At 41.5% G+C, this 24,423-nt stretch overlaps 1 protein-coding gene across 1 annotated transcript; it reads right to left on the bottom strand.

The window, feature by feature from the left end:
- Positions 1–5,376: 5,376 nt before the first annotated feature.
- On the bottom strand, positions 5,377–6,155 carry LOC143988563 (splicing factor 3B subunit 5-like). Its single transcript, XM_077488239.1, is given in 2 exon segments — positions 5,377–5,725; positions 5,728–6,155. Coding segments are annotated over 2 exon segments (261 nt in total). The 5' UTR covers positions 5,896–6,155; the 3' UTR covers positions 5,377–5,632.
- Between the last annotated feature and the right edge of the window lie 18,268 nt (positions 6,156–24,423).

Here is a 24,423-nt window from a genome sequence, read left to right as displayed (position 1 = left end):
GCAGAGCAATGCAGAGTGTTGCAGGGTATTGGCGGGTGTTGCAGAGTGTTGCAGGGTATTGGCGGGTGTTGCAGAGCATTGCAGAGTGTTGCAGGGTATTGGCGGGTGTTGCAGAGTGTTGCAGGGTATTGGCGGGTGTTGCAGAGTGTTGCAGGGTATTGGCGGGTGTTGCAGAGCTTTGCAGAGTGTTGCAGGGTATTGGCGGGTGTTGCAGAGTGTTGCAGGGTATTGGCGGGTGTTGCAGAGCTTGGCAGAGTGTTGCAGGGTATTGCAGAGTGTTGCAGGGTATTGCAGAGTATTGCAGAGTATTGCAGAGTAATGCAGAGTAATGCAGAGTATTGCACAGTATTGCACAGTAATGCACAGTAATGCACAGTAATGCAGAGTATTGGCAGGGAATTGAGGGGTTAAATTTCGGTGAGCAGCGATGTGGGCACTGCAGATGCAGCCCACATCGCTGCTGACACCGATCTCTTCCCCCTCCGCTGTTCCGATTGGTACAGAGAGGGGGAGGGAGAATCCTCCCAGAATTCCGCTCTCGCGCGCCCCCTGGGGCGCACACTCGAGAGCATCCGTGACCGCCGGGTCCACAGGACCCGGAGCATCACGGATCACGGTAAACGGCCGCTCATCGTGGTAGTTTACCACGTGATCGCTCCGTCGAATGTTATGACGCCGGTTTGTTTACAAGTGATCACTCTGTCATGTGACGGAGTGATCACGTGGTAAACGACCGCGATGAGCGGCCGTTTACCGTGATCCGTGATGCGCCGGGTCCTGTGGATGCTCTCGAGTGTGCGCCCTAGGGGGCGTGCGAGAGCGGAATTCTGGGAGGACGTCATATGACGGCCTCCCAGAGTTAAACAACCGCCCTGTAGCCGTCATTCGGCTATGGGCCGGTTGTTAAGTGGTTAACACAATAACAAAATGTATTAGTAAGTAGTAAGCAGGTCTAAACTAATACACACCAATCTATTTGTAGAGGAAAAGGGTAAAAATCATGGATTACATGAAGGAATACAGAGTATATTCCTTAACCGCTTCAGCCCTGGACCACTCAGCTGTCCAAAGGCCAGAGCACTTTTTGCGATTCGACACTGTGTCGCTTTAACTGACAATTGCGTGATCGTGCAACGTGGCTCCCAAATAAAATTGACGTCCTTTTTTCCCACAAATAGAGCTTTCTTTTGGTGGTATTTTATCACCTCTGCGGTTTTTATTTTTTGCACGATAAACAAAAAAAAAGCGTCAATTTTGCAAAAAAACACATTATTTTTTACTTTTTGCTATAATAAATATCCACAAAAAATACATATATAAAAAAAAAATTTCCTCAGTTTAGGCCAATACGTATTCTTCTACATATTTTTGGTAAAAAAAATCACAATAAGCGTATATATTGATTGGTTTGCACAAAAGTTATAGCGTCTACAAAATAGGGCATCGTTTTATGGCATTTTTATTAATAATTTTGTTTTTACTAGTAATGGTGCCGATCAGTGTTTTTTTAATCGTGACTGTGACATTATGATGGACACGTCGGACAATTTTGACACATTTTTGGGATCATTGTCATTAATACAGCGAACAGTGCGATTAAAAATGCATTGATTACTGTAAAAATTTCACTGGCAGTGAAGGGGTTACCACTAGGGGGCAATGAAGGGGTTAATGTGTGTTTTAGTTTGTGTTCTAACTGAAGGGGGATGGGTGGGGACTGTGCAGGGAAACTAACAGATTGCTGTTCATACTCTGTATGAACAGACGATCCATCAGTTCTCTGTACAGAGAACCGGAAACTGTATGTTTACACACACAGTTCCAGGTTCTCCGTGTGCCCTGAGCGATCACAGGAGCCCGACGGTGTTCAAGACCACCGGGCACTCTCTTCAGCTCGGGGAGCAAGTGGGGGGAAAACATGCGCCCCTCCGGTGGCGTGCACGCCCCCCCTACTGGCCACATGGCGAAGCGACGTTACATAACGTCATTTCGCCCAGCATTGCCATTCTGCCACAGTACAGCTGCAGCGGCTGGTCGGTATGTGGTTAAAACATGAATCTAAATCCAGTAGGACATAAAAGACATAAGACAAACATATTTAGTTACAAGTACAAGCCAGACATTTCATAGTTACCATAGTGGCCTACAAAGGTTCTATCCAGGTGGCTGCTCTCCCAAAGAGTGTGTTTCCCTTCTATCTAGTCTGTGTATAAATATTTTAGGCTGATGCCTCATTGGCTGACAGGGCGTGGCTCTGATTAGTGGGCCCCCCTATTCCTGGTTAAGGATTGGCTACATCTTGGATTCCTATACTTTGCATGAGTCCGCCCCATTTATGCAAATCTTTGACACAGACTTTTGAGCATGAGATGTAACCTTGTAATTAGACATTTTCAGGGAACTTATGTATGCACGATGGGCTGGTAACCCTCATTGCCTATCTCAACAAGGGATCCTTTGAAGTGAATATTTGTAGAACAAAGAAGTTTGGGTCCCATTGTTTAGATACATAAGCCTAGGCATGGAATTGTCTGTATAACAGGGCCTTCTGGGAAGCTATGTTATACCCCTACATAGATACAAGTCTAAATGAAATATATTAATAATTACAAATATTTTACAAATATTAATGGATATTTCACGTAAACTCATGAGGCAACAATGCTTACAAAAATGTATAAATGTGCCTGTGCACATCAAGGTTGGACGGATGGATGGATACCAGTCAGTGCAGCATAAGCCCCATGAAGACTGTGAGGATTGGACCAATGGTGGAAGGAATGGAAGAGGGGGGACAGGCTGGATGTGAAAAAACATAGCTATAAAGGTTTATTTAGAGTAGGAAGGGAAAACTTCAACCAATCCTGTGTTATCCCTAGTGAAATGGTAATTAATATTGTATATAATATCATTATATACCATTTAAATATACCAATTATCTTTTATCATTAGCACCTTGGTGTCCCCTGAAGAACCCTTTTCCAGGAAATGCATTGAGACATGCCCCCACCCTCCATCAACACAGTGTTCTACTAATTATTCTGAGATTACATCTTGACTATTTTTGAAATACTGTGTTAAGTATACAGAGGGTGGGTGGACTAAACACAGGGTGCGCTATCACATTTTATATATTATTGATGTTCTGTGTGGCTGTGCTATGCATTTGATTGTGAAGCACCTCTATTTTATCATTTTTATCATGCAATATACAATAAACTAATGCAATTTAACCATATATTGCTTTTGTCCTGTAAATATAAGCCCTCTAAAAGTCCCATATTTTTTCTACTATTTGGATTCATATTAAATATTGTTTTCATCATTTTATATGGGGTCCCTGGAAGGCGGATTTGTAAAGTTAATGATCATACAGCTGTGAGCATTCTAAGGGCTTGTTGCACACTGTAGCTCAAAAAAAGCTGCTATTACAGGCATTTGAACTTTTTTTTCTGCCTAAAAACCTTAAAAGAAGTTTGTGCTTTTTTGTGCTTTTTTGCAAATCTTTATTGCACTTTTTTTTGCACTTTTTTGTGATTTTATCAGTCTTTTTTTCAGGTGTTTTTGGGTGCTTAGATATCTTTTCTGCTCAAAAGCTCATCTCAAAAAAGTTGGATGACTTGCTTATTTTTTACAGAAGGCATGCTTAAAAACTGCTCATTTAATCACTTCTTTCTAATGCTTAACATGTAGATAAATACAATAAATTCCCAATTCAGTGAAGGTTGCCTACATTACAAGTAAAGGCAGTGTAATATTGGAAGCCAGAGGCGCATTGTCACGTCTGAGCTATTTGCCACATTTGTTAATATTTCATGAAGCATGTCTGCCACATTAACATGAATTAGCCTTAAGAATTGCTGTGCTTAAACATTGCTTAGTACATCCCAGCAGGCAGATGCTGTTTACCTTGTCGCTGGGCATGTCATCCCAAATATCCTTTTAAACTAGCTTCTCATTTGTACTTGTAAACATAGAGCATCACTCACAGTTCTTTGTGTTCTCCAAAGTCAGATGTACCTGGCCAGATGCCACCAAGTTTAATTGCCACTACTTATTTTTTCATCTCATTTGCCAGTTGCAGAGCTCTGGCCAGTCCTACATTGTGTTCTGCCTTAGATTGCAGTTTGGCAATGTGCGTGCTGCATATGGAGTGGAAATTTAAGGTTGTCAGACTCTGGCAAAATGTTTCCATCATACTTAAAGTGGTTGTAAACCCTTACAACCAACTTTGACCTACAGGTAAACCTAGATTAAGGCTTGCCTGTAGGTTCAAGAAATATCTCCTACGGTTTAGGAGATATTTGCTGAAAGACAGCGCATGCGCCGTAGACAGCAGCGCGCAGGTGCACTGAGCATGCTGCAGTCAACGGCGATATGCCGCGAATGGCGGCTCCCGTGCACATGCGCGGGAGTGACATCATCTCAGCTTCACCGAATGACAGCGGTGGAGTGGCGAGACCCACCGAGAAGATGGATGCGCCGTACTACAGGGGACAGCGGTGACTTCGCTGGGTCCTGTGTCAGGTAAGTGACACATAATGGGCTACTATGCGATGCATAGTAGTCCATTATGCTTTACCTTTGCAGGGAATCAAAGACGAAGTAAACCCATCAGGGTTTACTTCCTCTTTAAAGTGACAATATAGTCATATGGATTTTTTTAATTGCAGTATCATAATACACATATACAATATACAGTCCACTACTGAATTCTTTGCTGCCAACTAGGCATGGTGACCATGCCATATCTGATTTTCATTGTTGATGTAAAGGAGTCAAGCATTGTTGTAGCTTGTCTTTTTCACTAGATCAAAGTGGGAATGTCATTGACCATTTAGCAAGTAAGAATGTTGTATTGTTTGCTTTAAATAGGTTAAAGTAAAAAAAGGATAGAGTAATAACTGTTGTCTACAAGTTATCTTTTTCTGGTTAAGTGCTTTACTAAAAGTGTATGTACATATAAAGCAAGTGTATGTAGACCGCTGTACATATGCATAAGTGCACATGCCTAACAGAATGGAAAGTATAATAAACTAGGTACTCCTGTTCCATTGTTTTTTTTGTTTGTTTTTTTTTTTCTTCTTTTGTATTCTCCCAGTAGCCAGAAATGCCAATACAAAGCTTTCTCTACACATTCCATTGGAATCTCCGACCGTGTGTACAAGGGCTAACACTTCCAACGTACATGATAATACATTACTTTGCACTTTGTGGCATCTTATGGATTCAGTATGTCTTGTATTTTGTTTTTCCTTCCAAATTGACTCACTAATATGTGTGAAGGTTATATGTCTACATCAGGGATCCTCAAACTTCTGCCCTCCAGCTGTTGCGGAACTACGCATCCCATGAGGCATTGTAAAACTCTTTTTTTTTTTTTTTAAACTTTGCTTTAACGTTTTATTTTCAAAGTAAAAAAGTAAAAGAGGAAACATTTTACAAACAAATCATGGTGTGGTCAATGACAGTGTTCCTCTGTAATCTCTTCTGAAAGGCTGCACAGCACAGGGATCGGTCATGGCAGAAGATGACAATCCAAAACTGAATGGAGAAAGCTCCCAGTACACAGCAGTGTCCCATGTTCGGCTACCAGTGTCAGTGCAGCCCCCATCTTGCTCTGCCCTCAGCCTCAGGAGTCATCCGGCTTGTCCACAGGCGGCCCGCATGGCTGCAGCATCTTCTCCATTAGGTTGAAGCGCACCCGGGCTTTGCTTTCATTTTCCCTGCAACAGCAAAGTAGTTGAGCAGGTCAAAGTGGCCCATGTAGGAGCAGTACGAGTCCCTGTGCTGGTTAACCAGCCATTCCCACTTAGTGGTATCTGCATGGCCCGTACCAATATACTTGGACTGCAGATGCTCCAGCTGGCTGTGAATGGTGTATCTGTCCGTCATGGCGTCTCAAACACCTGGCGAGCAACAATTACAGCAGGCGGTGTCACTCCTTCAGGTCTTCAGCCAAAGCGGAAGGGACGTGGCCAGAAACACAGATGCACCACTTCTGTTACTCTACCCACGGCTGTTGGTTCCGGCTCAAGATAACTGATGTGGGAGCAAGTGACTCCAACACTGGCCGAGCAGGAGCTCCGATGGTAAACAACAACCGTCCGATCCGCTGTAGAGTATAATCCTGATCAGAAGACAAACAAGCACCGACTACCTGTAAAACTCTGACATTCACAGACATGACTAGGCATGATGGGAATTGTAGTTTTTGAACAACTGGAGGGCCGTAGTTTGAAGATCCCTGGTCTACATGTTGTCTTCTTAGGCTTTAAGTACTTAGAAACCCACACAGTTTTCCTATAACCTTTTTGTCAGAGTATAGATATGTGGGTGTGTCTGCACATTTTTGACTGTACTTATGGCTGACTGACTCATTACCTCTGCTGGAGGAGGTTCCAAGCATCCACAAAAAGTGTAGTCATGGGAAATCTCTCAGAGAGGTAAAGTGAGGGGTTATTAATGGTTTTTAGTTTTGTATTTTAGGAAACATACACAAACAAACATTGATAGATAAGACGGATATGACCAAGACTTCAGAGGAAAAACACAGAAGACCTTAAAGCATAGCTTTTTTTCTGGTGTTTTAAGAAGATGCTTTGAATGGAATTAATTGCAGTCAATTAATTAGTTAATTGGGAGCAACGTTTGAGACTTTAAATTAATCATACAGCTTGGGAGGTAACACGGCACAATGATGTCTGGTGAATAATCCATGATTGTGACCATTTCTATTAATAGTAACATAATACATACAATATAATCAGATAAAAGTAGGGAAGCTTTAATTCCAAAACATAATGATAATAGCATGTTAACATAGCAGCATAATGGTATCACAATAGTTAACATCATAAAATAGCCAGACTCATTGATACATGTCTTCACAATAATAAATGTATAATATATCAAAGTTGGTAGGATCCAAAAGAACATATATTTAATAATGCATAATAATAGCGGTGCACTGATACCGATACTGGTATCGGTATTAGTGCCGATACTAGGCATTTTCGTGAGTATCGGTACTCATGAAAATGCTCCAGCACCTTAACCCGATATCGGATGTGATGTGAACTGGAAACATTAGTCGCAGCCTGTCAGCTACATCTGTGCTAGGATCAAAGCTTTGTGATAGCGTGTCTCCCTGCGTGCAGTACAGTGACAAGGGAGATGGCGGCGTCCCAGCTAGTATGGTCAGGGGCGGGAGGGGGATCTCGGAAGGTATTCTGAACTTTTTCTGACCTGACCCTGATTCCTGGATTCCGACACCCCCTGATGATCTGGCTGCAGAGAGGAAGCGCTTGCAGTGAGGGGATGTCTGTGCTAGAGCCGGCCACTTCACATTAGTACAAAAATGGTAAAGCATGTCCACTGTGTAGCTTTTAAGGGAGGGGGGAGAAGATGAAGGCAGTAGAGGAGGTGTGAGCATGAGTCAGAGTTGAGGAGGGGTGGATTGGGGATCATGTGGATGACAATACAGTGAAAAGTAGTGGTGGAGGAAAACTGAACCCTACACTGCATGTAATGTGCCTGGACCCTGCACTCTGCATGTAATGTGCCTGGACCCTGCACTCTGCATGTAATGTGCCTGGACTCTGCATGTAATGTGCCTGGACCCTGCACTCTGCATGTAATGTGCCTGGACCCTGCCCTCCAAACCCCCTGTACTGTGCTCTCCCATAAGCACCATCTTCCCCTAGTGATCACAGCCTTTTCCATCCCAACCCTCCCACCCCACACTCAACTACCTTGCCCTCACTAACCCCTCTAATCCCCCCTGCCCTCACCCAACTCACTAACATCCTTCCCGCTCCCAAACCACCCCCCACCTACTCTTCCTCGGCAATAAGTATCGGTAATTGGTATTGGTGAGTACTTGAAAAAAAGTATCGGTACTCGTACTCGGTCTTAAAAAAGTGGCATCAGTGCATCCCTATATAATGATAATATAAAGGGCATCAGCCAGCTTGACGCATTTCATGGCTACATTGCCAATCTTTAAGAGCAGATGTGGTATAAATTTCTATAAAGGTAAATATTAGATAAAATAATAATTAAAAAGAAAAATCATATAAGGGGAAATGTAAGGGTAATTCCCCCACTCATACTTACAGACCAATCATGAGTCTCAGCATAGGCAATGGATGGCAAAAGCCAACTGGGCAAATCAATAGCCCAGGGAGCTGAAGCGGTGATCCCCATAGGTGGATGGAAAAACCAACAAAGAAGACATAGCCTGGGAAAAAATCCCCCAGGGGAGGTGAAAGTTGTACAAATGTAAAAACTCCATCTAAAAAAGATTGTAGAAATACTGTAATGAAGCATATGGATATATATATATATATATATATATATATATATATATATATATATATATATATATATATATATGAATTATAAAGGTGAATGTTGCTTGATGCAAGTTATACTGGTATATAAAGAATGGGTAAGTGTGTGGCAAGAACATGAATTGAAAAATTGTGTATGTGTGTGGGTATGTGATAAAATAAACAAGGTGATGTGTATCAGCCAGAGAAATAGATGGTGTAAATTATATGGCACTAAGAAAGAGGGGGGTTGGGGGGCTACAGTGTGAATGTGATGTTGTTGTCAACTAATACCTAGAATTACCTGTATAGATGAGCCAATCCATAAAAGCCTAGTGTACAAAGAGCAGGAACCCAAGAAATGTCCCATAGGCTACATGGAGTGATAACTCCAATATAGCTGGGGATGACCACCAATGTCACACCGCAGTCAAAACAACAAGAGACACAGTTGCAATGGATGAGCGATGTGAATGCTCGCACACCAGTGACACAGTGCCTCGTGGAGACCGCTGATGGAAATAGCACTGTGCCTGCGTGCTAACGCCAATGGTAATCATATGGCACACACGCTGTGGGAAAATGTGGCATCGATGAATAATGTGACACCCGCCCCTCCTCTTATCAAAATAAAAGGAGGAAAGTGGGAGGACCCACAGAGTTCATCACAGCTCCCGGGGCCAGAGAGGACCCCAGCCAGCAAAAGAGCCCAGCATACCCAACCCAAACCCCACGAGGCATGCAAGAAATGGGGGGATGTTATAAAAAGTATAAACACCAAATGGTGTTACCAATTGATGATACCAAGTAAATTGTAAACCATTGTAGGGTGCATAATTCCATCCCCAATATTGTAATGAAAAAATAAAAAGCAAAAGCTTAGGACTCTACATGAGGACAATAAATTGCACCTCCATCCCCTATATTTGGATAGCTAAGGACAAAGTTTGGGACTTAATATGGATCATATAGCCAAAAAGGTAGCAGAGCGTATTGATTTCTGGTGGGTATTCCATAATTGTGACCATTTGTATTACTTAAAGTACACAGTGTAATCCAATAAAAATTAAGAAACTAGAATTCCGTAACAAGATACATAGCAACATATTATCATAACAGCGTAATGGTATCACGATAGTGACATCATACGGTCACCAGACACAGTGATACGTGCCTCCACAGTACTAGTATATACTGTATGTTACCAATAAAGTGTAGGCCAAATGTGGCATATAATTCCATCCCTAATAGGACAAATAAAAGAACAAAAAAGAACAAGAATTGTGACTAACTAAAATTCAAAAATATATATATTTTTTGTATTTGTCTCTTTTTATTAAATAGAGTGTTTGTCTCTCTCTCTGCTACAAATTTTTGTTGCCTGCTTATCTTGCAAATTGGTCTTCAATGGAGGATCAATTAATATGTTAATCACTACCGAGAGAAGGCGTTGCCTTTTGTATAGCTGCAATGTTTGGACGCAGTTTAAATTGGGGGTCATTTAGTATAGCGCTGAAAAATGATCCTGCAGTCCCAGAAAATAGTGCCCAATTAAGACTTCTACTCTCAGAAACTGGGCTCTAATGCAAATGGAAATCAGCGCTATCAGATCACATATGCGGGAATAATGGAAGTCAATGGGGCTCGAACCTGCAAAATCCAAAGTCCTCATAGAAGGCTTATATGCAAGTTCTTTGCCATAATTAGTGTATGGGGACCCGGGTCCTGCCCCAGGGGACATATATCAATTGGAAAAACTGTTTTTAAAACAAAAGTTTTTCAGGAGCAGTGATTTTAATAATGCTTAAAGTGAAACAATAAAAAATAAAAAATTCCTTTAAATATCATGCCTGGGGGAAGTCTATAATATGCCTGTAAAGTAGTGCTACTTTCCTGTGTTTATTACTGTACTGCAGCAAAATGACATTTCTAAAGGAAAACATTTAATGTAAAATTGCTAGGGGCTATAATGAATTGCCGATTCCCGGCAATATAGAGTTAAAATCAAAGAAAAAAATGGCCTAGGTTCCCCCCACCAGTCAATACCAGGTCCTCCAAGTTTGGTATGAACATTAAGGGGAATTCCACGCAATTTCTTTTTTTTAAATGGCATGGGGTCCCCCGAAAATCCATACCAGACCTGCAGGGTCTGGTATGGATAATTAAGGGGAACCCTGTGCCAAAATGTGAAAAAAATGGCTTGGGAGTCCCCCCAAAATCCATACCAAACCCTTATTCAAGCATGAAACCTGGCAGGCCGCAGGAAAAGAGGGGGGGATGAGAAAGCACCCCCTCCTCCTGAACCGTACCAGGCCACATGCCCTCAACATGGGGAGGGTGCTTTGGGGTCCCCCCTAAAGCACCTTGTCCCCATGTTGATGCGGCATTCCGCCTTAATATTTATACCAGAACCAAAGGGCCTGGTATTAGATTGGGAGGGACCTCATGCATTTTTTTGGTGATTTTCTTTTGTTTTTTTGGCTGCCATTTTTTTTTTTTTTACTTTCAGCTGGCTTCCTGGCCCCCTGGTTAGCAACCAACTATATAAAGTGTTAAAATAATAAAAAAAAGTCCCTGACCATTTCTAAAAATGCACTGGCCGCAAAATGCATAGATATGAACTAATGCCATAGGAAACCATGTTAAATGGACTGTAGAGTGTTTCTGAAAACTGCAAAATGCACTAAAAAATGTATGGGTGTGAACCTAGGGTCAGGGCCAGTTCACACTTGAGCGATGCGGGAACCCTGCGAATCCAGTGCGCATACAACTTGCAGGCAGTTCACAATTCCATATGCGAACTGCTAGGAGTGTCAGTAGAAAGCTAATGGCACCCCCAAATCAGTTTGCATATCGCAGAGCAGACTGCAAGTTCAGACAAAACCCATGCAATCCAATTCTGCTGTGGATCAAAAAAAGGGTCCTGGTCGAGTTTGGTCCGAGTTGGCTGAGTTTGCATCACACAGACATCGCATGCGATTTGCAGTGCAGGGCAAATCACATCCGATGACGGGCAGCACAGCAGTGTGAACCACCCCTAAGGCCCCTTTCACACTTGTGTGACTTGTCCTGCGACTCCTGCATCCATAGACCTCAAGATTACACTGGCATTGCTTCCAATCACATCAAATTTGAGGCAAAAAGCGCTGCAAAACTGTGGGACTTTCAGGTCACACAAGTGTGAAAGGTCCTTATGGACCTCAAGTTTTATGAAAAGACTTCCAAGTGTGAAAGGAACCTTTGAATTAGGCCTCATTTGCACTTGTGCGACCAATGCCTGTATAGTCTTGCTGTATATGGACCTCAAGTCTCATCAAAGTCAAACCAAAGTAGCATAGGGACGAATTTGACCCACTTGCAGGATGTAAAAGTGAGAGTAGTGCCTAATTCAAAGGTATTATTCATGAATCTCATTCACACTGCTGCAACCTGAAAGTCACACTATTTTTCTGCTGCAACTTTGCCCAAACTTCTGGGAATGCCTGTGTAATATTGCAAAAACAGTGGTTAGTAGTGCTGTTGCTGGATTGAGGCAGATACAATATAAATGTCCACTTAAAATTAGTCATGTAATTAAAAATCAAGGTGAGATGAGAATAAAAAGCAAGTGGGCAAGAAACCTTGTATATACTGGCTAACACCAGGGCAAGCCTTCAGGGGGAAGCAGGAAGCAAGCTGAAAAACATGCAAAAAAAATAGACAGAAAAAGCACCCCTGGATCTGGATCAGTTAAATTTATTAGATATACAGATATATTTCTCCACTTACATGTGGTTAAGACGAGTTTAGCACAAATATTCCTCAGACAGTGGTGTCTACCCAGCATGGTCAACCTGCGGGGAAAGATCCGTCCATAAGAGAGAATGGGGTCCCGTCCAGCAGGATATCCTGATTCAGTCTTTTGGGGCTGAAACCGAAGTTTCGCTCTGGTCAGCTTGGGAACACAGGCATTCGGCGCTGTGATGTCACTAACAGTGCGACAACGTTTCGCGCATTGTGTTCAACAGGGGCACGCCTTCCTCAAGCTTAGAGGACTCCAATGTGCTTCTGTTTGATGCCATCTAGTGGAGATGGTGTAGAACAAACACCTAATTCCCACAAGAAGACTACAAACTCTATTTTTTTATATATAACAAATGCAAGGTAACTATAAACATCTGACATAATGTGGGTACTTAATCTAACGGTAGCAATAGGATAAAAATAAAAATAAAAATGGGAAGGTGGATGAAGAAGGAGGGGAGGGATGTGGGGGGGGGGGGGAGTATATAAGGGGGAAAGGGAAAAGAATATTAATGGGACTATTTAATGGGGATAAATACAGCTGTATATTAGCAATACTACAACATATACATAATATATTGAATATTAAAAACAGCATGTATGCACAACATGGAAATAAATTAAAATAATTCAAGATAGCTTAAGAAAATCACCATTGCATGGTTATTACTGGGGGCATATTTTCTATAAGAATATATACATTAAACATGTCTTGTAATAGATTGTTGGGTCCGAAAAAATTTCAAAAAAATCTTTAAGAAATATGTATCAAATATAAATATGGATTCCTTAATATATTTTTATGAGTGGTATATGGACATTTTGAAGAAAATTCAAATAAACCTTATAAAATTGATTAAAGAGAACTTGAAATAGGACTGAATATTTATAAAATCGTAGACAACTCCAAAATCTCATTGATTCCCCCAGGTGATGTAGTATCAAGGGAATATATCCAAAAAGTTTCACATTCACATAACCTATAGAACCTCTCTGCCTCAGACAGATGTTTGGGCATTTGTTTTAAAATCTATACTTTGAGGCTATTAGTGGAGCCTTTTTGGCACTTGGAAAAATGGGAAAGGAACACTATGTTTATCCTTTCCTTCCTCAATCTTTCTTCGATGTTCTCCAAATCTTTGTCTAAGTGGACGGATAATGCAGCCCACATAGAGTAGGTGGCAAGGACAGTAGAGGCAATAAACTATGAAATCAGATGAGCAATTATAGAACTCTGTTGTACATAATTGCAAGTTTTGCATAAAGGTTTTTTACACCGGAACATGCCATACAGTGGGAGTAAACATAAACGTGGAACGGGCTGAATGGAGAGAGGTTTCAGCTTACTAGGGGCATTTTTTTTTTTTTTAATTAGGTGCTCTTCTATAGGTAACTTTAGGAAATTTAGGTAGAAAAGTTTTCAGATGTAGATCCTCTAGAAGTATTGGCCAGAGCTTTTTCAAAATGAATTCCATTTTTTGTGGTCATAATGGAATCACTAGTAAACCGGACTGATTGATCTGAAACCCCTTTTGTTCTCTGCAGTGAAATATCTGATAAATAATGCGTGTAAGACTCTTGGATCAGTGATTTTGGGTATCCTTTATCTCTCAGTTTCTGACTAAGCACACTGCTCTCCTTAATAAAATCATTGTGGTTTGTACAATTACTTTTATGTTTCAATATTTCTTTATTGATTTTCAGTGTTTTAAACAAGATAAACAATTGTAACAGCATATCGGATGTTCCGACTAGAGAAAACAGATGCAGAGCATACAAAGTAGAGTAAAGTGACGCAAAACCAGTCCACTGTGCAGACTAAGTAAAAGAGAATTGGGGTAAGCTATTAGAACAATAATATAGTAATGCAATATCTCCAGTCGGGGGGGGGGAAGGGTATGGATAGGAGAGCACCAGTTAGGAAATATAATGGTTACATCAGAGGGGATGGATACAAAGGAGAGTACATCGGTTGCACAATAACAATGGCAAAGAATGGCAAGTAGGAAATAATATTATGCAGTTACTGTACATTTCGGGTGCGTAAGCCAAATACGCCATTCAGATAAAAACCTTTTCATACTTAAGTGTTTCCGAGCTACTAGCCTTTCCATCTCGGATTGAAAGTTTAAATCAGAAATCGTGTGTGTGAGAGAAGGAGAAGTAGTGGCTTTCCAAAGTTTAGTAATGTTCAATTTCGCTGCAAGAAGTAGGTGGATGATCACTACTCGTGTGTTTGGCGGAAATTTGTCAATGCCAAGGTGTAAAAGAGCCAATGAAGGGTCGGGGGATGTTGGGATCTGCGATATGTTGGATATCAAAGCAAAAATTTGTTTCCAGAAGGAGCTCAAAGATTTGCAGAACCATAGGATATGCACTATGGTACCGGTACTTCCACAGGACCTCCAACAGGTAGAAGGATGGTCTGGGAAAAATTTAGAGAGATGATAAGGTGTGAGATACCATCTATGGAGTGTTTTTTGATAAGACTCTCAGTGATTAGAGCAGTGCGAGGCTGTGTAAGTGAGTCTGAAGGCACGTGTCCACATGTCAGGTGTGATCTTAGTGTTTAGTTCGTCCGACCATCTGGATAAAGATGGTATTTGCGAATAAGGCCGATTGTCGTTCAGGATAGAGTACATTAACGAAATACCACATTTAGGATATGTCGAGTTGGTGTAAAAGTTGTGGAATTTCTCAGGGATAGTTGTTACTGTAGAAAGTTTGGCTTGGCGGAGAAGGTGTGTGATCCTAACATATGTGAAGGTTTCGGTACGGGGAAGGCCAAATTAGTTTTGGAGAGTAGTGAAGGTTTTCAGGTTGTGGTTAGTGTGGTAAAGATCTGATAAAGTAGATAATTTCCATTTCAACCAATTTCTTAGATTTAGGTTAGGTATTTGTGACATTAACGATCTAAGTGGAATTTGTAGTATGTGATATGGTTGATCTAAGATTTTCATCTGGGTGACTTTCTTCCAGACTGTTAAAGAGGCCATTATGGCCGGGGATGTATGTATTGAAGGAAGAGGGAGGCCTGCGGAAGTGGCGAGCAGTAATTCATGTAGGGTGTTTGGATGAAATGACGAGGATTCTAAAACAGACCAAGCCTTATTAGGGTTTGGATGCCACCAATAGTATAGTTGGTCTAGAATGGAGGCGTAGTAATAGTTCTGAATATGAGGAAGGCTGGTCCCTCCTTTTTTATGATGCCTGGTTAAGATATATTGAGCACATCTAGGTGGTTTAGTGTCCCATACAAATCTGGAGAGTTTTTTTTTAATGGAGGCGAAGAAGGAGTGGGGTATTGGTGATATAACAGTCCGAAAAAGATAAAGTAGCTTGGGGAGAATTAGCATTTTAAAGGATGCGATGCGACCTAGTTTGGAGAGACCTGTTATGCGCAACTGATTTAATAATTGGGGTAGCCGTCTTTGGAAGGCACGATAGTTGAGGTCATAAAGTTGGGATAGGGTAGGGGCTAAGTTTATTCCTAGATATGAAAGGGAGTTTTTAGACCAGGAGTAGGGGAGAGTACTCTCTAAGAGGGATTGTTGTCTATGCGGGAGATTAAGTGGAAGGATTAGGGATTTAGCGGTGTTAAGTTTGTAAAAGGAGGCAGAGCTAAATTGGCTAATGATGTCTTGGATTGTGGGCATGGAGATAGTCGGGTTCGTGACCATTAAAATGACATCATCAGCAAAGAGGCTGATTTTATGTTCCATGTCGTTATGCATAATTCCTGAGATGCGCTTGTCCCCTCTGATCTTTGCCGCAAAGGGTTCCATTATCAGGGCAAAAATGAGAGGGGAGAGCGGACATCCTTGGCGAGTGCCATTAGAAATCTCGAAGGGTTTAGAAAGAGTACCATTAGTCAGTACTCTGGCTGAAGGATTTGAGTACAGTGAGAGTATGGCCGCTTGGAACCATCCTGTGATGCCGAATTTGGATAGTACCTCTCTCAGGAAACCCCAATGTACCCTGTCGAACGCCTTCTCTGCATCTAGCGACAATAGCAGAGAAGGCGTTCGAGTTTGGGTGACTTGGTGAATCAGGTTAAGGACCCTTCTGGTGGCGTCTGGGGCTTGCCTGTCTGGCATAAAGCCAACTTGATCAGGGTGTACAAGGTCGGGAAGGTAGTCTAAGAGTCTGGAAGCAATAATTTTGGCAAATAATTTTATATCTTTATATATGTGTTAAGGAGAGAGATAGGTCTGTAATTCTTTGTGGAGGTGTGGTCCTTTTCTGGTTTGGGGATAGTGGTGATGGTGGAACGCAGCATATCTACCGGTAGGAGTTGAAGAGGTCCATAAGATGGGGGGCAATAATGGATGATTTATAGAATTCGTTTGTGTATCCATCTTCACCTGGAGATTTGTGAAGCGGAAGAGAGTTGATGGCTTTTAAGGTTCCATCTAGGGAGAATGGTCGAGAGAGCTCCTCTAATTGGTTGCAATTTATAGCTGGAAGATCAATAGAGGATAGGAAATTATGGATAATTTGGTCATTTGGTTGGGGGGTATCGGCATCTTTGGACAGGTTGTAGAGAGAAGAATAATAGTCGCTAAAGGCATTAGCGATATCCTGAGGATTTGTCAGGAGTTTGTTGGAGGCGGGGTGCCGGAGGGAAATTATCTTATTTTTAAGGCGTTGGGTTTTGACCTGTCTGGCCAGTAGAGCTCCAGCTTTATTGCCTAAGGCGTAGTATTTGGCTTTGGTCAGTTTGAGGTTGTTCTCAAATTTAGAAAGTAAAAGGGATCGGAGTTTCTGTCTCTGTTCTAGGAGCTCAGTAGTTAATTTTTGGGAGGGGTTCTTTTTATTTTGATGTTCCAGGAGAGTAATTTGGCGGAGGACCTCGTCAACTTGCTTAGACCTCTGGTATTTAATATTACTATGTAGCTTAATTAGAATGCCACGCATGTAAGCTTTATAGGCTGACCAAAGAACAAACTTATCAGTGTTCGGTTGGTCATTGGTTTGGAAATACAGTTGGTGTTCAGTAGTGAGAAGTTGAATAACCTTGGGATCCGAGAGGAGAGAAGAGTCAAGTCTCCATAACCGATTAGTGTTAAGTCTGCAGTTTCCCACAGTAAGGGAGACAGGTGCGTGATCCGACCACGCGATATTGCCAATTTCAGATTTTGTCACATCTTGCAGGGTGAGTTTATCAACAACAAAGAAGTCAATTCTGGAATAGGAAAGTTGGGATGAGGAGAAGTAGGAGAAGTCCCGTTCATTGCTGTGGTGGCACCTCCAAGGGTCGTAAAGGTCATTTGTATGAAGAAAGGGATTTAGAATGGAGCGTTGAGTTTTGGGCGTAGAGGTAGTGTCTAAAGAAGAATCCCCAACAATGTTAAAGTCTCCGCCCATGAGGAGCCCCCCCCTTCGAATTTGCGTGATTTTTTTGTACAGTCGGTTGTGGAATTGTAACTGATGTGTATTTGGACCGTATATATTTACCAGGGTGTAGGTAATTTGGTTAATATCACAGATGATAATCAGAAATCGGCCTTGAGGGTTGACAATTGATTGATGCAGAGTAAACTGTATAGTGTTTCGTATGGCAGTGAGGACACCATTTTTCTTCTTCGGCCCTGAGGCTAAGAAAACTTGGTCGTAGTTTTTCAGCTTGAGTGTAGGAGATTTTGCAGCAGCGAAATGAGTCTCTTGCACTAAGAGGATGTCAGCTTTTTGGTTGGTAGCCGCTTTAATGAGTGCAGATCTTTTCTGAGGGGAGTTTAAGCCCCTAGCATTGATAGAGACTAGTTTGAAAGCCATTCTTAGGATTGGAGAGTAGCGTGGACGTCCGTAAATAAAGCAGAGTGGTAAGAAATGCTGGGCTGTTTACCAGTCCGGCTATACAGGAAGGTCGCTATAAGTTATAGTGTTAGGCGCCTGATGCAACTTGTTGGGAAAAGTGGGAGAAGAGTAACTGGTGCAGGGTATGGATGAGGGGTAGGGATTAAAAAATGAGAGCCCAGTAACAAAATAAGGGTCTGAGCTCAATGTGCAGACACTACTGCAAAAAAGAAAGGGGGGTAAAGAGATCTTACGTCCACAACGTGGGACAGGGATCTCTGAGCAGGCAGGCAAGTGCTGGATAGGAATGCTGCAGTTAGCCAGCCCTAATGAGTTTTTAGAGAAGGGTAAAGATTACGCTGTATGTCCATCAGAAGGATCTCCTCTGGTTTCCATGAGAGTCAGCATTTGGGCAGTAGGGTTCGGCGTGTCTTCTGGAATGATGAGCCATTGCTTCAGGAGAGAAAGCCCAATAGGGAGGGTACGCACTGCATGGGTCTTGTTTTGATGTGTGATAAGAAGCTTAGTAGGGAAGCCCCATTTATAAGGTATATTATGATTCCGAAGCGCTTTAGTGATGGTCGCCAGCTGTCTGCGATTGTCCATCGTTGCTTTGGAGAGATCCGCATACAGCGCAATGTTGGTGAAAGGGTCAGGGAGATTTGTTGCTCGTTTGGCTGCGTTTAGGACTCTGTCTTTGACAGAAAAAAAATGGATGCGAGCCAATACATCCCTGGGAGTAGAGTCAGGAAGGTGTGACGGCTTGGGGAGTCTGTGTGCTCTGACGATTTCCAGATCTCGGGTAGTCAGGTCAGGTAAAAGAGCCTGCATCAATGCTTGTATAAATTGTATGAGCTCAGATTGTTGGATCGATTCTGGGACATTGCGAAATTTAATATTGTTCCTCCTGGAACGATCTTCCAAATCTGCGATTTTAAGGTTGATTAATTGTAGTTCATCTTCATGGTCTGCAAAGCCGTCAACCAATTCATTGTGTACAGTAAGCACGTCTCCCAATTTAGCCTCTATATGTGTGATAGCAGTGTCATGTTGATTCACTACAATGGAGAGGGATGAGACTGCTGAACATATGTCAGAATATAGTGTTTGCCTCAGTGAGAGCAGCATATTCTTCATGGTGTTTTCTGACAGTGGTTGGTCTGAGGCAGGGAAGGTCTCTAACACAGAGGCTTGTTGCGGTGGGGGGAGGGAGAACAAGCTGTGAGCTGAGGGAGGCTGTAATGGCTCTTCCGTCCTGAGCCTGGACTTAGCAGGGCTGGAAGTGATGGGAGAATTAGGCGAAGAACACTCACCCTGTGCGGTGTGTAGACGCTGGGGTCCCGAGGACAGCCGCCGCCGCCATTTTGGCCGCTCAGCACGTCAGGTGAGGGGAAATAGTCCGTCAATTTTCTGGGCAGAGAGGATCTCTTTTGTCTCTTGAGCATGACCGCTCACTGTGTGGGACCTTCGGATGCTCTGTGGATAATTTTCCCTTCTCTAGAGCCGTTCTGGATGTCGCTGTGGCTGGTTTTCTGCGGAGCTGGAGAGTCAGTCAGCCATCCGCACGAGCCGGCAAGACACGCCCCCTGTACAATTACTTTTGAGGCAGCAGGATTTTCCTCTGGGTATGTTGCTCTTCCACTTATAGTAGTGGAAACTTCTGTAATGCGACAGTGAGTTACCAGCAGTAGGTTTTGAATAATTCCCAGCATGTATTGTGTCCTTATCATGATACAACTCAAGATCCAAAAATGCCAATTTATCTGCATCTGAGACATAAGTGAACCTTACAGAATTCTGCCTTGAGCATAATTATTTTCTCTTTATGGCTTAAGGTTCACTTATGTCTCAGATGCGGATAAATTGGCATTTTTGGATCTTGAGTTGTATCATGATAAGGACACAATACATGCTAGGAATTATTCAAAACCTAACTCACTGTTGCATTACAGAAGTTGTCACTACTATAAGTGGAAGAACAACATATCCAGAGGAAAATTCTTCTGCCTCAAACTTAATTGAACAAACCACAATGATTTTATTAAGAAGAGTAGTGTGCTTAGTCAGAAACTGAGAGATTAAGGATACCCAGAATCACTGATCCAAGAGGCCTACATGTATTATTTATCAGATATTTCACTGCAGAGAACAAAAGGGGTTTCAGATCAATCAGTCTGGTTTACCACCAAATTCCATTATGACCACAAAAAAATTGAATTCACCATGAAAAAGCACTGGCCAATACTTCTAGAGGATCTAAATCTGAAAACTCTTCTAATTAAATTTCCTAAAGTTACCTGTAGAAGAGCACCTAATATAAAAAATAAAATTGCCCCTAGTAATCTGAAACCTCTCTCTATTCAGCCCATTCCACATTTATGTTTACTCCCACCGTATGGCATGTCCCAGTGTAAAAAACCTTTATGCAAAACTTGCAATTATGCAATTACAACATGGCCAGAAACATTTCTCCACCAAGGGCAAGGGCAGGTCCTATGATATTAATGAGTTCTATAATTACTCATCTGATTTCCTAGTTTTATTGTATTGCCTCTACTGTCCTTGCCACCTACTCTATGTGGGCCACACTATCCGTCCACTTAGACAAAGATTTGGAGAACATTGTAGAAAGATTAAGGAAGGAAAGGATAAACATAATGTCCCTCGCCCTTTTTCCAAGTGCCAAAAATGCTCCACTAATGGTCTCAAAGTATGGGTTTTAGAACAAATGCCCAAAAATCTGTCTGAGGCAGAGAGGTTCTATAGGCTGTGTGAACGTGAAACTTTTTGGATATATTCCCTTGACACTCTGTCACCTGGGGGAATCAATGAGATTTTGGAGTTGTCTACGATTTATAAATATTCAGTCCTATTTAAAGTTCTCTTTAATTAATTCATTTTATTAGGTTTATTTGAATTTTCTTCAACATGTCCATATACCACTTATAAAAATATATTAACCACTTACAGACCGGGCCATTTTGCTGGTCAAAGTCCAGACCACTTTTTGCGATTCGGCACTGTGTCGCTTTAACTGACAATTGCGCGGTCATACGACGTGGCTCCCAAACAAAATTGACGTCCTTTTTTCCCCACAAATAGAGCTTTCTTTTGGGGGTATTTGATCACCCCTGCGGTTTTTATTTTTTGCGCTATAAACAAAAATAGAGTGACAATTTTGAAAAAAACGCATTATTTTTTTACTTTTTGTTATAATAAATATCCCCCAAAAATATATAAAAAAACATTTTTTCCCTTAGTTTAGGCCGATACGTATTCTTCTACATATTTTTGGTAAAAAAATCACAATAAGCATGATTGGTTTGCGCAAAAGTTATAGCGTTTACAAAATAGGGATAGTTTTATGGCATTTTTATTAATAATTTTTTATTATTTTTTTTTTTACTAGTAATGGCGGTGATCAGCGATTTTTATTGTGACTGCGACATTATGGCGGACACATCGGACATTTTTGACACATTTTTGGGACCATTGTCAGTTATACAACAATCACTGCTATATAAATGCAATGATTCCTGTGTAAATGACACTGGCAGTGAAGGGGTTATCCAGTGGGTGGCAGTGTAGGGGTTAAGTGTTCCTAGGTGTGTGTTACTAACTGTGGGGGGTTGGGCTTTCATTTAGTGAACACTGATCTCTGCTCCAATCACATGGAGCAGAGATCAGCGTCACTAGTTGCTAGGCAGAATGGAGAAATGCTGTTTACAACGGCATTTCTCCATTCAGCCGTCCCGTGAGATGATCTCAGGTATGCCCGCAACGATCAAGTCCACAGGACCCGTGACCAGACTCACGGGGGTCCCGACCAGCACGCGAGCGTGCCGGCGTGCTCGCGATGGCAGGGCGGCATTGAAGATTGGATGTACCTGTACGCCAATATGCCTGCCCGTGCCATTCTGCAGACGTACATTGGCATGCGCTGGTCGGGAACCGGTTAAGGAATCTATATTTATATTTTATACATATTTCTTAAAGATTTTTTAGCAATGTTTTCAGACCCAACAATCTATTACAATACATTTTTAATGTATATATTCTTATAGAAAATATGCCCCCCAGTAATAATCATGCAATGGTGATTTTCTTATTAAGTTAACTTGAATTATTTTAATTTATTTCCATGTTGTGCATGCATGCTGTTTTTAATATGCAGTATGTTATGTATATACTGTAGTATTGCTAATACACAGTTGAATTTATCCCCATTAAATAGTCCCATTAATATTCTTTTCCCTTTCCCCTTATATACTCCCCCTCTTCCCTCCCCTCCTTCTTCATCCACCTTCCCATTTTTATTTTTATTTTTATCCTATTGCTACCATTAGTTTAAGCACCTACATTATGTCAGCTGTTTATAGTTACCTTGCATTTGTTATATATAAAAAAATAGAGTTTGTAGTCTTTTTGTGGGAATTAGGTGTTCGTTATACACCATCTCCACTAGATGGCATCAAACAGAAGCACATATAAGGCTCATTGGAGCCTATGTCCTCTAAGCTTGAGGAAGGCGGGCCCCTGTTGAACACAGTGCGCCGAAACTTTGTCAAACTGTTAGTGTTGTCACCGCGCCGGATGCCTGTGTTCCCAACCTGACCAGAGCCAGGCCTTGGTTTCAGCCCCAAAAGACTGAATCAGGATATCCTGCTGCATGGGACCCCATTCTCTCTTATGAACAGATCTTTCCGCACAGGTTGACTACGCTGGGTAGACGCCACTATCTGAGTAATATTTGTGCTGTAACTCGTCTTAACCACATGTAAGTAGACAAATATATCTGTATATATAATACATTTAACTGATCCTGATCCAGAGGTGCTTTTTTTGTTTGTTTTTTTGTGTTTAATATTGCACCCTATGTACCTCAAGTCACACCAAAGTAGTACAGGGACTAATTTGAAGTTGTTGCAACTTGAAGTAGCACAGATAGGAAAGGTTATCATTGAGAATCATGGGGTACAATTTGTCATGCTTTTCGGTGGTCCAAATTTGCTGAAAAAGTCGCCCAACTCTTTAGCAAGTCATATATATTTTAATAGAAAGGAGCTCTCGTTTATATTTGCACAGTCCTTACTGATTTACAGCAGCAGAACAAATGCAGGAAGTGATGTGTGCACATGGGCCAGAAGCAAATGTGTGGTAATGCCAAACAAATCAATGAATTTCATTGAGTAAATACATATCCTACACTTACCTGGAAAATCAGCAGCACCTCTTTCTCAAGGGGGGCCTCGCAATGTTCACCTAGATGGAGATCCTGACCAGCACAGGAACTTCTGGGTGATTACAATGACTAATTTCCGGCTCAGAAAGTGAAACCACGCTCTTTTGATCACAACCACAATTTAGAATTTTTTTATTTGTGTTTATATGTAGATATGAAAATCTGTATTTCTACAAATTATATTTGATTATATAATTATATTATGCAAACTTAAAGGAGTTCGATATGAAATGGTGTCCCTGGTATAGCAGCAGGTGAACAAAGGCCTAGTTTGAGCCCTGTTTCACACTGACAGAGGGAGGAAATCGTGTTAGTTCAGCTGAATTCAATTTCATTCCCACATGTCAGTCCCGACTGCGGGGGGAATTTCAGAGACATCTGTGCAGGTTTCTGCACTGATGTCAATAAAAATCGCACCGCAAAGTCACCAAAAAGTAGTACAGAAACTACGTTTGGAAACTGTGGTGTTACACCAATTAGAACAGTGCAATTGCCACTGATTTGACATGTCAAATCGCACCAGTGTGAACCAGGGCTGACATATACTACACTGCCTATCCACCAGCTGAATTCATTACCCGCAATTCTTCACAGCTGTTATATATAAAGATTTCACCTAAACACCTTTATCATGTACTTGCAGGTGTACTGAAGAGATTAGTTTTTTTGGTGCACAAATACATTTAAAAATTATAAGATATAAAAGATATTGCACCACCCCCAAAACGAATTAAAAAGTAGTAAAAAAAAACACAAACAAGCTCAATAATGTAGTTTTATTTTGCCAGCAGAAACAAAATTATGTACATTAATTTACTAGCTTCAAAAAAAATTCTACAGGATATATGGTGCTACATTTAGCAAAACAGATAGCAATTGGGCTTTATGGGCCCTACTCATAGGAGATTACAATCTAAAAGCTGTCTAAATCTTGGAGTGGACACAGCTTTACTTTCAGTGTATAACAGGCAACATTTCATAGTACAACTATTCACCCATCAGCCCACATCACATTTTTAACTGCAAGGTTTTAGAAACATATTTAACAGTCATTATTCTTACAAATAATTTCAACATAATGTTAAAAAAGGCACATGTTCAAAATATAACACCCACCACCACCCCACAGATCCACACACATACATACATTGGTGACCATGTTCTGCTGGAAGCTGCATTTCTGTGTACATGATTAAGCAATGAGATCAAAGAGTAGAAGGTCAGCACATGCTCCCAAACCATGTTTGCATGGTCAGACAGGAACGATAC

The sequence above is a fragment of the Lithobates pipiens genome, unplaced genomic scaffold, assembly GCF_037356315.1.
Source record: "Lithobates pipiens isolate NorthernLeopardFrog02 unplaced genomic scaffold, aLitPip1_a1.2 Scaffold_18, whole genome shotgun sequence".
Taxonomy (NCBI): domain Eukaryota; kingdom Metazoa; phylum Chordata; class Amphibia; order Anura; family Ranidae; genus Lithobates; species Lithobates pipiens.
This window is presented reverse-complemented; position numbering and strand designations above follow the sequence as displayed.